The sequence below is a fragment of the Leptinotarsa decemlineata genome, unplaced genomic scaffold (assembly GCF_025532065.1).
Source record: "Leptinotarsa decemlineata unplaced genomic scaffold, Ldec_3_MD MMD2_tig00000251_RagTag_RagTag, whole genome shotgun sequence".
Classification (NCBI taxonomy): Eukaryota; Metazoa; Arthropoda; class Insecta; order Coleoptera; family Chrysomelidae; genus Leptinotarsa; species Leptinotarsa decemlineata.
Genome location: NW_027412547.1, coordinates 5,750,162 through 5,764,211, shown reverse-complemented (window position 1 = coordinate 5,764,211; position 14,050 = coordinate 5,750,162). Strand labels below are relative to the sequence as shown.

Genomic DNA, 14,050 nt, shown 5'->3' with positions numbered 1-14,050 from the left:
AATATTAATATCAAAGATGCCCTAATAAGTCGTTAGGAAATTCTGGACCAGTGAGGTGACCAGTAAGGTCATTTGACAGTTTTGGGTACATTCTTGTGGGCACTTCAAAGAACAGACGAAGAATATGACACATCAATGACATCAGAATGATAAGCACACTTTTTTGTATAGAAAACAATATGGCGCCCATAATAGAAAAAAAAGTTGATGATGATTGCCAGAAGACGAAACGTCGGATAGTGAATCTGAACATGAAAACATGTCACTAAAAACAGTATCAATGAAAATTTGCCTTTGGTTTTGAGTTATATTGTCAAATAACGCTATTGTATTCGTTCACATCCAGATAAATTACATTCGATTTGATCACTGCAGATCATCATAAATCATTTATTTATCACTCGACAATCACCAAATACGTTTATAGACTTAGTAACATGCTTTCCTTCATTGACTTTCAATTTTTAGATGAATATTTGTCGATTCTGTCATCAGTTCTGATTTATCACTTCAAGTGCGAAATTTTCTTACCAAATACTACCAGAGATAGCGTTATTCAAAATATTATTGTTATTATCAGTCATGAATGCGGGAAAAAGCATCACTGAATACTTGTATTTTGCTACAGTAAACAAATTATAAATTTTCCTTGCTTCACAACCCACATTCACTTTTGTTCGCTAAAGATAATAACGCCCACGTTCTTTGTATACAACATTCATGGAAACAATGAACAAGCCAAACGAAGGAAGATTATTCCAGATGAACGTAGTTTGATGTTCGATGGATACTTCTAATTGAATATAGGATAAGGAAAATAACTTTTGTCTGCAGTGCAGATTGTTATGTTTTTGCCAGAAATTCCGTTCCTGGTTACTTCTTTTGTGGCGATTGAGATACCAGCTAGTTATTGGTGGTTGTGGCGTTGTTGAACCATTTTCATATCAATTGTTTCAATTGTTGCCATTTTGAAGTAGTGGACTGTTACAATTTACTTGAAAATGGTTTAACAAACGAAAACCGGTCGTAACAAAAAAAATTTAGTAGAAATCAGACAAAAATTATTTTCTCTATCCTACATTCAATATGAATTTCTACAAAATGAATGGGTCATCAATTGAACAAGATACTTTGAATCGAAAGAATGGAATAACAGGGTCTCTCAGGTACTGTTCTTTCTGTATATGTAATCCATATACAGGCAAATTTACCTAAAGCATCAGAAGTACCTGTTTTGAGGCGTTCGGACCATGTAAAAGGACACACACAGGATGACACGTTCAGATAGAATATAGTGCCTAGAGGATGACAGCACGACCAGTGCTGTCGAAAGTGCTCGCAGATAATCAAATAGAAGTTATAGAGCTTCAAATCCTTTTTGTAACTTACATTAATAGTAAAATACTGAAAATAAAGGAAACATTTTCTGGAAATATATTTTAATATTTGTTCTGATTTGCGCTATATGGCAGACGAGTCAGTATTGAATTGATGAGAATGGTATTGAACTTATAATTAATCTAATTACAAATATTCTTTGAAGTAAAAATATAAGAGCACTTTCGAAATCGCGCGTTTTTGTTCAATTTCTCGTGAAAACCTTATGAAAATTACCTTACATTCTCGAAAAAAAAAACGGAATTCTGTAAAAGATGTGATTAATATTCAAGACAGAATATCAATGACATTCCTAAAAATCAATCAATAAATTGAATATAAGCCGGTGAAGAACAAATAAAATAGAGTACTCTAACACAGACAAAATATTTTCATTTAACAAAGGTTTAAGACCTCCTACATTGGAACCAATTCGAAACAATCGATTACTGTAAACAGAATTCAACAGAATAGATTCTTCAGGAAATGTTATTAAATGAAATAATCTTTTGCGTGTATTTTAAATAAGATACAAATTTTGGGCCTATGCTTTCAACTAACTATCCTATCATGAAACTAACTAGAATCTAATCTGCATAAAAAAAAAATAAAAAAAAAATACTTATACACTTCATTTTATACTTTTCAATACCAACTCAAAAATTGGAAAATGAAATAACGTTCTGATTAGAATAATCCTCCAGACTTCTGTTTCATTAGTTTCAATGAAATATTCTTTTTGTTAATTAATTATTTGATTGATTGATATTCATAAATCATCTGGAATTAATACATTATCGATACATCTATGTCTGTCTGTGTGCCCATCTGTCTGTCTGAACGTTATAAACCCAAAAACTACTGAACAGATTTACAAATGGTTTCCATGAAGAGATGAAGTGATTCAAGAGGTTGGCTCATGTGTATTACTCATTATTGGGAATTGCTTGAAATGTCACGAATAAAAGCTTTGAATGGTCTACAAGATTCCAGAATATTTCGAAGCATTACAGAATATTCCGGTATGTTCAAGAATTTTGTGTAATGCTATCGAATACTCTCGAATATTCTGGAGTAGATTCCTGAAAGCCAAAACTTCCTGGTATCACAATTTTAAAAAACGGGCCCTTTTGTAATTTACATCGTAATATATCAACAGAACTAAAAAAATATAGGAAGAATCAAGTGAAACTTTCAATATAATCGAATATGTAGTTTGCAAAATAATTTTATTTCAACCGTTCATAGATTGAGAAATTCAACAATAGTTTTACATGATAAAAAAAGCATTGCATATTGATTCTGCATGCACAAAGTATTTAAGATTGAATTTTGATACCAATCAGAGTATATTTGGCAAATTAGTCTCATTTCACTTGAAGATTTTGATTTTTTTTCATCTTTCATTTTACCATTTACATTGTATGAATTCCGTGTAGGATCAGACTTTTACCTCTTGACTTTCTACAACTTCTTCTTTTACAAACTTAATTTTTCATATCTGTTCAGTCAATCAGTAATTAATTTTTCCGAAGACTAATGAATAATTCAAGAAAACTGTTAATTACCTGTTTTTCAATTGAATTCTGAGTAGCGTAATTCATACAAAAATGTTATTTTCAACAGTTCTTAACTGAAGATTCATAATCTAAGGGAAAAATGAAACGAAAACATATTTCATTGTTATTTATTTAGGGACAGTCTAGAAGGCACTAGTTTGTGATAAATATTCGAATACAGTCAGTGCTTTGAACCTTAACCACTTTTACAAAATACAGTCCAATTAGTTGATAAAGTTGCTTATATATAACATTCTCAACTCACCAAAATAATTTCCTGTATATTTCATTTGGTCAATGACAGAACAATGTAAATAATAATGTCACAAAATGACTTGGTGCTTTGTTGAAGTCAAAAGTGAGGTGATATTTTAAATTAAACTCTACAGCAAGTCCCTTACATTCTCACCTTATACATAGTTGATACAACGAACATATAAAAAATTGATTCATTCTTAGGTCTAGATATCACGATACTTTGATATATTATCATACCGCCAGTCTTTTGAATAGGATAAGTCCTTATTGCTATAAGTCTGTACAAATTAGTATGAAGAACTTATCTGTTCAAACCTGACTGTATGGTGCACCTGCACGAGGTAAAAAGTTTGTTATTCATGGGAATCCTCTGCGTGGGTAAACCTGAAAGTCCTTTCACATAAGTATAAGTCACTGGTTGCCTCAGTATCCTCTTCGGAGCAGGCTTCTTGCTCTTCCTCTTCTCCTTGTTGCTGGTGCAGCTTCTGGAACGTACATTTAGACTTAAATTCTGGAACACTCTCCTGATACTCTCAGCTGAAGTCGAGTGGTGATGTCTAGGCCTTTGATGAATGTCACTTCCAGATTCACTAGAACTACTTGACATCTGGTTTGGAGACGACGATCTGAATCCCGAGTCACCTGAGTTAGCTCCCTTTCTGTTTCTCGAACTCCGGTTGGTGGACGTGGAAGAACAAGAATCTGAGCTCGATGATCGGCAATCCGGTTCTTCTGGATAGAGGATGTCTTCGTTGGAACGTCTCACTAGTTTCCTGCCTATGGCACGAAACAGCCTGATCCCCTTCATCTCCCTCGACGGGGAAGGCGTCAAAGGCGACCTGCTTCTGCTCTCTGGCATGATGGAGATAAGCACTAAGTTATTTTCACTGTTAGACATAACTTCACAATTTGCGATGGATGTCGTAGAGCGGTAGCTATTAACTGAGGGTAACGATGTTTACGTTCGCTTTTATAGGGGAAGCAACGTGGGGTTGAAATTGTGGCGCACGCTCGAGCACGGCAGAGGTTGAAAACACGTGAAATCGTCGAAAGGAACATGATATTTATCAGGCGAATGCGTAGTTTGGGAGTTTGTTGTTTGTTGAAGTTAATCAGAACTCAAAGCATTGCTACGGCTTTGATTCCATTGTGAGGGGCTGGGAAATTGTTAATTTCATCAACGTGGAAGAATTTTCAATAATAATAATGATCGGTATCAACACAATCTGGATTGTCGTATCAAGTGAAGAGTGGATGCCTATAATTGAAATGAACAAAATTATCAGCCAATTATTTCAGTAATGCCTGTTACACAGATGCGGTTCAGGAAATAAAATTGAAAAACAGAACACATAAATTTTCTCAACGAATGCATCATTATGCTTTTTGACAAACATGCTCCAATTCGCACTGTAAACAAAAAACATAAAGCATCCCCGTATTTAACTCATAAATATCAAATTGATGATGAAAACTCGTGATAGAGCTCAGGCCAAATATTTCAAAGAAAATACATCAGCAGCTAGACAGTACTATGTAACTTTACGTAACTACGTCAATGACGAAGTAAAACGTGAAAAAACAGCATATACAGGGCTTTTCATGATGAGCGTTAATTAGCCATTTCTGACAAACTATTTAACGGATCAACCTGAAAATTTTACAGTGTGAGGATCTTCATTCCGAGTCATATTTTCATTTGCCTCATACAGGGTCTTCGAAAAATGCAGATACTTTGATCTCATGAATAAATGAGTGGAACTCAATTATTTCAAATGGAACACTCTGTATATTTCAACATTTTTGAGCTCTACATCCAATTTTAGATTAACTTTGTTCAGATAATACTATTTCTATTTCAAACCGTTTTCGAGATAAACTGTTTCAAACGGAAACTGTTGTGGTTTTCTTGCTCGTTTTTTTGAATTCATCACTTATTTTGGATATTCCACTTTTTTTTATACTTAGTAATATTCCTTTTTGATTCAGTTTTTTAACTGTCTCAGATCAGTCAATTCGAAATTGGTATGTACCTACCTTAGAAAAAGTTATAATTTGTATACATTGAGGTATTGGTCTCTAACGTACAACAGTACACATTATTATTTTTTAATAGTGTGCTTTAGAAAAATAAATGAACCAATTATTTAACGTCAGACTTTCGTTGGTGGTTTTGACTGATTGTGATAGCCACCAATTATAATAGAATAATGTCAAGATTAGGTTACAGTAATGAAGATTTCTTGAATTTATTAATATAATTTATGGTAAGTGCAATAGAATTGCAAGTAGAACATGCCGAGTATTTCATGAAAGATATCCACAATTTCCGAAGCCGAATAATAATGTGATAAATCGATTACTAAAAAACTGTAGGTTGAATGGAACTTTCCGTCCAAAAATCATTCGTAAGAAGACTAAAGTGGATGATGATGACAATGGTATAACAGTTTTGGGATACTTTCATGCATTTCCAAATGCTTCTCTGCACGAGGCTGAAAGGGAGATAGGTATACCCTACGTGACAATCTGTCGAATTCTTAATAAGCATAAATGGCATCCCTATAAGTTCTACTGTGTCCAACATTTGAAAGAGACTGATTCACCTCGTAGAGTGGAATTCTTTGAATGGTTACTTGTCAAGACTCAAGAGGATGAACATTTCCTTGACAATATCATATGGACAGATGAGGCCAAGTTCACAAAAAATGGAGTTTTCAATAGACACAAGTCATTATAGGGCGCCAGAAAATCCCCATGTTGTTCGCTAAAGGGGTTTTCAAGAAAGATGGCAATTCAATGTATTTTGTGCCATAAAGAATGAGTCAATTTTTTATATCGAGTTTTATGATGAAAATTTGAATGCATCAAAATATGAAGATTCACTGAGGAATGGAATTCAAATGATTTTAAATAATAGACAAGGAAGAGAACGTGTATGGTACCAATTGGATGGTGCTCCACCCCATAATTCTCATTCAGTCAGCGAAACTTTAACCGAAATCTTCGAAGACAGAAGGATTAGTAATAATGGACCTTTTCGTTGGCCTCCTAGAACACCAGATGGCAACCCATTAGATTATTTCGTGTGGGGTTTCATTAGAAATATGGTTTACTCTACTCCAATAACAACAATGGAATAATTGAAATCGAGAGTTACAACTGCTTTCAATAGTTTGACTCCAGACTTGATCAGAAGCGATACACATGACAATCTTTTGAAGAGATTACATGTTTGTTTAAGTAGAGGTGGAGATGTGTTTGAACATATTCTGAAATACATTGACGATTAGATTAACTCATTAATTTATGGGTTTATTATTTTCAGTTCGTGTTTCAGCGTTAATAAAACTATTGTTTGAAGAGAAGTTTCATTCGATGGTTGAGGAGTATTTTAATAATTATCTTTTCATTGTATTACCTGTGACTAATGAGAAAAATCAAACGAAATCTGTTTTACAAAAATCAGTGATGAACAAGGAAACCATGTCAATTTCCGTTTGAAACAGTTTATCTCGAAAACGGTTCAAAATAGAAATAGTATTATCTGAACAAAGTTAATTAAAAATTGGATGTAGAGCTCAAAAATGTTGAAATATACAGGGTGTTCCATTTGAAAAAATTGAGTTCCACTCATTTTTTCATGAGATCAAAGTATCTGCATTTTTTGAAGACCCTGTATGAGGCAAATGAAAATATGACTCGGAGTGAAGATCCTCATAGTATGAATCCACTCCATTTCATATTCGATCGTTTTAGTGCAAGAGAGTGCAAGATTATCAGCATTTATAAAAGTTCATGTCTGGCAAAAAAAAATATCGAAATTAATTTATATCTTCTAAACGGTAATAGATAGGTATAGGGAAATAGTATATGAATTTGTTGACAAAGTGATAATGAATCATAATATGATGTTATATACGGGGTGTTCCATTTGAAAAATCAAAGAAGCCGCTACTTTATAGTAGAAGCGACAACGCCGCTTCGTCTAAAATATTTTAGTCGTGTAGGTTATATTGACTTATGCATACTGTAGAATTTTTAGGTTGATCCGTTGAATAGTTTGCCAGGAACGGCTAATTAACGCTCATCATGAAAAGCCCTGTACACAATTTGCTCTGAACAAAAATAAAAACAATTCAAAAATGACATTGAGAAATCTTGAAGATTGGAGTGTTACTATAAAATCATCCTCGCAAACCAATAGCCTGCCAAATGAACTACATAAACCTGAAGAAATCAATGACTATTTTTTAAACGTGATTGGATATTCAATAGTAAATAATAATAATATTCTTTCATTCTTCAATAATAATAAATTGAACGCTCCTATGAACTTTTCCCTCACCGATATATGTGATGATGATGATATTTTGACTGCTATCAAAAAAATTAAATCTAATGCTTTAGGTATTGACAATATAAATATCAAGATGATTTCTTTAGTGATACCACACTGTATTGATGAAGATAAACATATTTTTAACGAGTCCTTCAGACATGGTATTTTTCCAGATGTTTAGAAGGTTGCTAATATAATTCCAATTCCGAAAAAGAATGCACCTACCACGTTCAGTGACCTACGCCCTATCAGCATTCTACCCTCATTCTCTAAAATATTCGAGGAAAATGTTTCCCGTCAAATAAGAGTTTTTCTTGAAGAAAATCGAATACTCCCGTACGAGCAGTCTAGGTTCCGCAAAAAACACGGAACACAGACTGCCCTCTTGAAAGTGATCGACGATTCAGAGATCAATCAAAAGTCACCATTTTAGTACTGCTTCATCAAAGTAAAGCTTTCGATTTAGCTAATTTCGATTTACTCATCAGCAAGCTCAAGTTCATAGGATTCGATGACATTTTTCTTAAATGGATCTCACAGGCCGATCACAGAGGGTCAAACTGAATGATTACTCATGGCCATCCGTAGAAGAAACAATCTCAGGTGTACCGCAGGGAAGTATTTTAAGACCCTTGATGTTTTCAGTGTTTATTTTTGATTACCCCACTTTCTTATCACATTGTCGAGTACATCTATACGCGGATGATATACAGTTATATTTGTCTTCTCATAACACCGATACAGAAATTTGCGTGGCCAATATAAACACAGATTTGCACAAAACATTCCTATACTCAGAGAATCATGGACTGAAAATCAATCCAAATAAATCTTTGGCCTTATGCATAGGGTCTCAAAGACAAATAATAGAAACCCAGTGAAACTTCAGGCTTACTCTCGATAAAGCAGACATTGACTGGGTAGACTGTGCTAAAAATCTTAGCGTAACCATAGAGAGTTCTTGTCTTTCCATGATTATGTGACAAACATTTTCAAAGTATGATTCTTCAAATTCAAATCGCTATATAAATTCAAGTATCAGTTATCAGAAGAAATGAAACTCACGTTAGTTGAAACAATTATTTACCCCCATATCGAGTATTGTTGTCCGGTGTATTACAATTTTTTGCCGCAATATAACAAGCAGAAGTTACAACGTATACAAAATGCTTGCATGCGATTCGTATGCTGTATACCATATGGTGAACATGTCACACTATTTTTGTTAAAAATGAAGGAGCTGAATGTGAGGTACAAATATATGAGAGTCAAATATCTGATGAAAATTTTTTTGTTTAAGTTGCTTAAAATCACAGATGCTTACTGGTCAGTGCTGATTTAAAAAATTTAAAATCCAATGTATGGTAGTGCAATGAAATTGTTAAATTTACCAAAATAATGATAGAATATTGAAAGCTATTAGCAACTATATGCTCTATTATTTTTTTTCTCTTCTTTATCATTGTTATGATAGTGAATAATTATTTTTATAATTATTTTCTTACACTTAGTGTATACTTTTTGGGAGGAGTGGAAGATAGCCTTTGGCTAACCCTTTTTTTATGTATAAATGTATTTTTCATGCATGATAAACGATATTATTATTATTATTTGAAGACGAATTGGAAATAGAAATGACGCAAATTTTCATCTCCTTCACTTAAGAAAGTGATTTTTTACTTGGTTCAAATGGAAAACTCTTTGATAATTTGTTGGTTTGATGTAGATTCCTGAAACTATTCGACAGCTAAATTTCAGGACAGAACAATTCGTTACAATCGATACATTCGCGAATAAAAAAATTGAGGGTATTTCGCTGGAAAGTTTCACAAGTTCTTGTCTATATAAACAAGTTAATTGGGGAAAGGGATGCACGTATTCTTCAATAGAATAAGTGTAGGTCCTGAAATTGTGGCTAAATCAAAAGTAGTATCTGAAATGGCTTTCAAAAATAACAACTCGATATTGATATTCTTAGTATCAGTTTCGAAAACTACATGTTCTCTCGAAGAAAAACTCATAGTTATATTTCGTTGTACGGGCATGCTCTCATCAATGCAACTCGAGTAAATATTCATGAACGTTTCGAAGGATTGAGAATACAACTTCCTGCTTTTGTTTATTGAAATATTTTTCAGTATTGAATCCGTGGAATTAGTGATTTTTCCATTTTTTCACGTTGATACACTCGTTTCAAACATATGTTTACAGTTTCAGCTGTTCGGCATGTTTAGTTTGTTGGTGAGAGTAGGTAAGAATTTTACGTGTTCGGAGATTTTCTGCTATCAAAAAAATTTTGCATCAAATTCAGTTCGGAAAATTCAATCAAGTGCTCAAAAATACTTTAAATGTTGACGAAGGCATACGATGATTGTATTCTGAGTCGAAAAATGTACACAAGTTGTTCAAGCTTTTCACAGAAGGTCGAGAAGATGTCAATAAAGACGCCTTAGCACAACAACAACTGATGAAAATGTTGAGAGAGTGAAAAAAATTATTATAGGGAATCGTCGAATCAGAAGTTGTTGAGGATGTCGGCATATCGGTTGGTTCATGCTATGTAATATTTTTGAAAATCTCGGGCATGAAGCGTGTGGCAGCGAAGTTCGTTCCAAAATTGCTGCAGTTTCACCACAAAACCGTCGCGTGATCATCGCTCAGGAATTGTTGAATAACCTCAAGGGCGATACAGAAAGGGTCATAACCCAGATAGCACAGGACGTTTTGAAGACGTCCATTACATGTTCATTCATCGTCTGAATGTCCAGGACCAAGTCTGGACGTTTTAAGTATGTCCAGTTTAGTAAATCCTCGGGACGTCCAAAAATATATGTCCCTAGAACGTCCATTTTAGGTACTTTATTATATTTCCATTGGATTCACGTTCGCATTGTATTATTTCATGACAAACATTAAAACATTAGGATATATTATAATGAAATGATTATAAAAGACGGCGTATATATAAGTTTATTATACAAAAAACGTCTCATTCAGCTAGAAGTTGTTATAACATTATTTAATCATCAATAAGCAGTAGAACATTTGAAGGTAATGCCAAAACTGTGTGTGAAGTTATCCAACATATAGGTATCAAGGTCATATAGGTCATATCAAAGAACAATTTCAAACATTGATATCTCGAGAATGGAGTTTTAGGAATTATATTACGTGATTCTCAATTTCCAAATTGATACATGAAACACGAAGTCATGCGTAACATGTGCGTACGCGCAAGACTGATTTCAAATTGTGAAGTTCTGGACTTCAGTTCATAACTTTTGGGGCAGGTTGTATAATGCAATTTTACGAACTTCTGAACTGTGTTCGTTCAGTTGCCAAGAAACTTGGAATTAGGGTTGGCCAATAATTAACGCATTTCTAACTCAATTTGCATGCGATCGTTTAAAATGACAATCTTAAACTTCCCGCCATCAGAGTCACCAACCACAGAACACGTCTTGTTGCTGTACGGAAGTCTGGTCGATTTTAATTATTACATTCTTCACCTTTGGTTGCTTCGCTTTTTTGATATTTTAATTTATTCAATGTCGACATTTTCTGAAAGTAATGACAAAAAAAGGTAAGTGATGCAGTTCAGATCACTGAACTGTCCATAAATAATGACTAAAACCGACTGAACTAAAAGTATTAGTTCAGTTTTAGATCATATATAGTGAATGTTTGCGTAGCCTACATGATCTAATAGTTGTGAACAGTTGGTTCCGTACCTGTGGTTTTGTGTTGTTGTGTGACGCGTGAATGTCATTGTCATTCGTGTTACTCGTACTCGACTGTTTTAGTGATTGTGGTCGACTTATTAACGTTTGCACTTTATCTTACTGAATACTAAAAAGCTAAAATGTTAGTGAATTCATAATGTCTGGGTCAAACTTAAATAAACATATGCGTGCTAAACGGCATTCGCAATCTGCTCCCTATACTGTCATTCCGTCGTCCGCTGCTTCATCATGAGAAAAAACAGCCGAATATGTTGAAGCCACTAGTTTTCAGTACGAAGAAGTGAAGGAAAATGCAGCTCATATCATAAGTGAGTATACTAGTATATTATTTAGACACTGTCTCTATTAGATATCTATAATAATTTAATACAGATTGGATTTTCATATTGATCATCTGCCATTCATTTGTGAATTATTTTCAGGTTCAGCTGAGAAGGCAAACATGGCCTTCGCCTTTTTAGCATTGCTAAAAAGGGCGAAGAAAAGGAAGGACGTGAAATCTACGGAAACGTTTCAATATAATCATTTATTTTATGTTATTTTCAATGGATGTTTCAAATAAAAGATTTTGAGATGTTCAATATTTTCTCAATTTCCTCGAGGCAATCTGACCTAGTAAATAAAAAATAAATAACGTTCAGCCTACAGAAACGCATGACAGAAACAAATAGAACATCCTGTGAATATCTTCTTGAGCTTCTGATTATGTCCATGAAATGTTCTCAAATGGACGTCCCAAAGACATCCTGTGAATGTCCATTTGAAGACCTGTAATGTCCTATTATGGACGTCCTTATTAACAATAGACGTTACAAAGACGTCAATAAGATGTCCACGTCCGTGAAATGGACGTTTTAAGGATGTCCAAGCGGGACGTTTTAAAAAAGATCATAAGACGTATTTGTGCTATCTGGGAAGTTGTGATGAATCATAGGTATGACATCGTCCCAATGAAAGAGCCCAGGATAGAGAAGACCAAAAAAGCACGCTAAGTTCAGTCAAATGTCAAGGTTTTGCTTACTGTTTTCTTCAATTATTGTGGCGTATTGCATCAGAACTGTTTGCCACATGGTTGTATGTTCAATAAGGAATATGAATTGATGCATGTAGCCGTTACTAAGTGATAAGAAATCAAAATGAAGAAGAGAGAATTGAAACTTTCTATGTTTTTACCACTTTCATTTGTAACTAACGTTACTGCAGTTCCGTCCTATAAGGACATTTTCAAAGTTAAACTTCAAACTAAGAATGGTTCATTACATTAGCCCTTATATGCCAAGTACCAACAGAGGTACTTGTCTTGATTAAGTACCTGAATTTACTCCAAATGATATCCTTGTAAATTTAGTTCAGGAGCGAGTCTACAGAGGAGATGGATGTCAAGTTTACGACTCCAACTGACCTCCCTATGAATTTTGTTCAGGAGCGAGAGCTTCTCAACTCCCCAACTCTTGATCCAATAACTGAACCTCAAAAGAAAGGTTTGATGGTGCAGCTAGGAATCGACTGAGTCGTCTCCTCAAGAGCGGGGTATCTCATAAAACCGCCTTGCACCAAATTCTTGAGCGGCGTACGCAGAATCTGTCCCATGAGCAGGTTAGCAAACGTTTGCGCTCAAGTAATGATTCACCAAAACCAGAGGCGAAAAAGCCCTGCACGGCTGAATCTAAGGCATCGTCAGGTATAGCTGACGTGCCTTAGATTCAAGGGCTATCAAGGTGGGAATCTTGCAACTTGACTATCCGACTACCTCATCAACAGAGCATATACTTTGTGCCTGCCCCGCTGGGGACCGAATCAGGTCTTTAGAGTTCGGTAGAGCCGTACTCTTAACATCTGACCTGAAAGACCATTCACCTTTTTTCCAATTTCATTGATGGAAGATAAGGCTTCAGAGCCAAAAACACCAAACGTTTCAATAACTATTGGGCGAAAGATATAATTATTTCCCAAATTCTGATATTTCCGTAGTTTGTAACTTTCTCCTAAAAAAGCAGCAGCACCGGCTTTCGCAGAAGTAGCATTTTGATTTCATAAATGGTTTCTTATTACCTCTCTTTTCTTTATAAAATTGGTTTTCAGGAAACAAGTAAATTTCATCAAGTTTTTTGGAATCAGGGAGAGTACCGAAAAACGAAGCTGCATTTTCTCTACTATTGAAGTAGAAGCGGACAACTCAATCACTTTCTTGGACTTGAAAATTAGTAGAATGAACAACAAACATGATTTTTCAATTTATCACAAACCGTCCTATACGGATATTACTATACATTACGACTCTACTCATCCATATCAACACAAAGTAGCAGCTTATAATAGCATCAATCACAGATTAGTCAATGTTCCTCTTTCAAAAGATAATTTCAATAAAGAAGTTGATATTATCAAGCAGTTATTAATGGGTTTAAAGCCGAATTAATGAACAAAATACTTTCCAAAAAAGTTTACGCAAAAGCAAGTTAGATAATCAAAATTAAATTATAGTGTATGTCGTGATATATTTTTTCAAATAAAGTTTGTGGAGATCAAATCGTGAGGTGTGGTTTATGAAAAAACCTAAAGACAAAGTCAGACTGTGATATTTTCAACACTGAGATTCAATTTCGAGTTCACTGAATATTCATTTCAGGTTATCCCGCGTGTGCCTCTGTTGGGAATTGCATCAGTTGCCTTTGCAGTTCGAATAATGCAGAGAATAGAAATAGGGTCGGGCAATGCCCTCTGACATTTGAAGATGAAACACAACTTCGCGAAAACACAAGATAAAAGTT

At 34.4% G+C, this 14,050-nt stretch overlaps 1 protein-coding gene across 1 annotated transcript; it reads right to left on the bottom strand.

The window, feature by feature from the left end:
* Positions 1 to 3,068: 3,068 nt before the first annotated feature.
* LOC111508324 (uncharacterized) lies at positions 3,069 to 4,359 on the bottom strand. The gene has a single exon (XM_023163777.2). The coding sequence runs from the start codon at positions 4,090 to 4,092 to the stop codon at positions 3,496 to 3,498; it is 597 nt and encodes a 198-aa protein (XP_023019545.2). The 5' UTR covers positions 4,093 to 4,359; the 3' UTR covers positions 3,069 to 3,495.
* Positions 4,360 to 14,050: the final 9,691 nt, after the last annotated feature.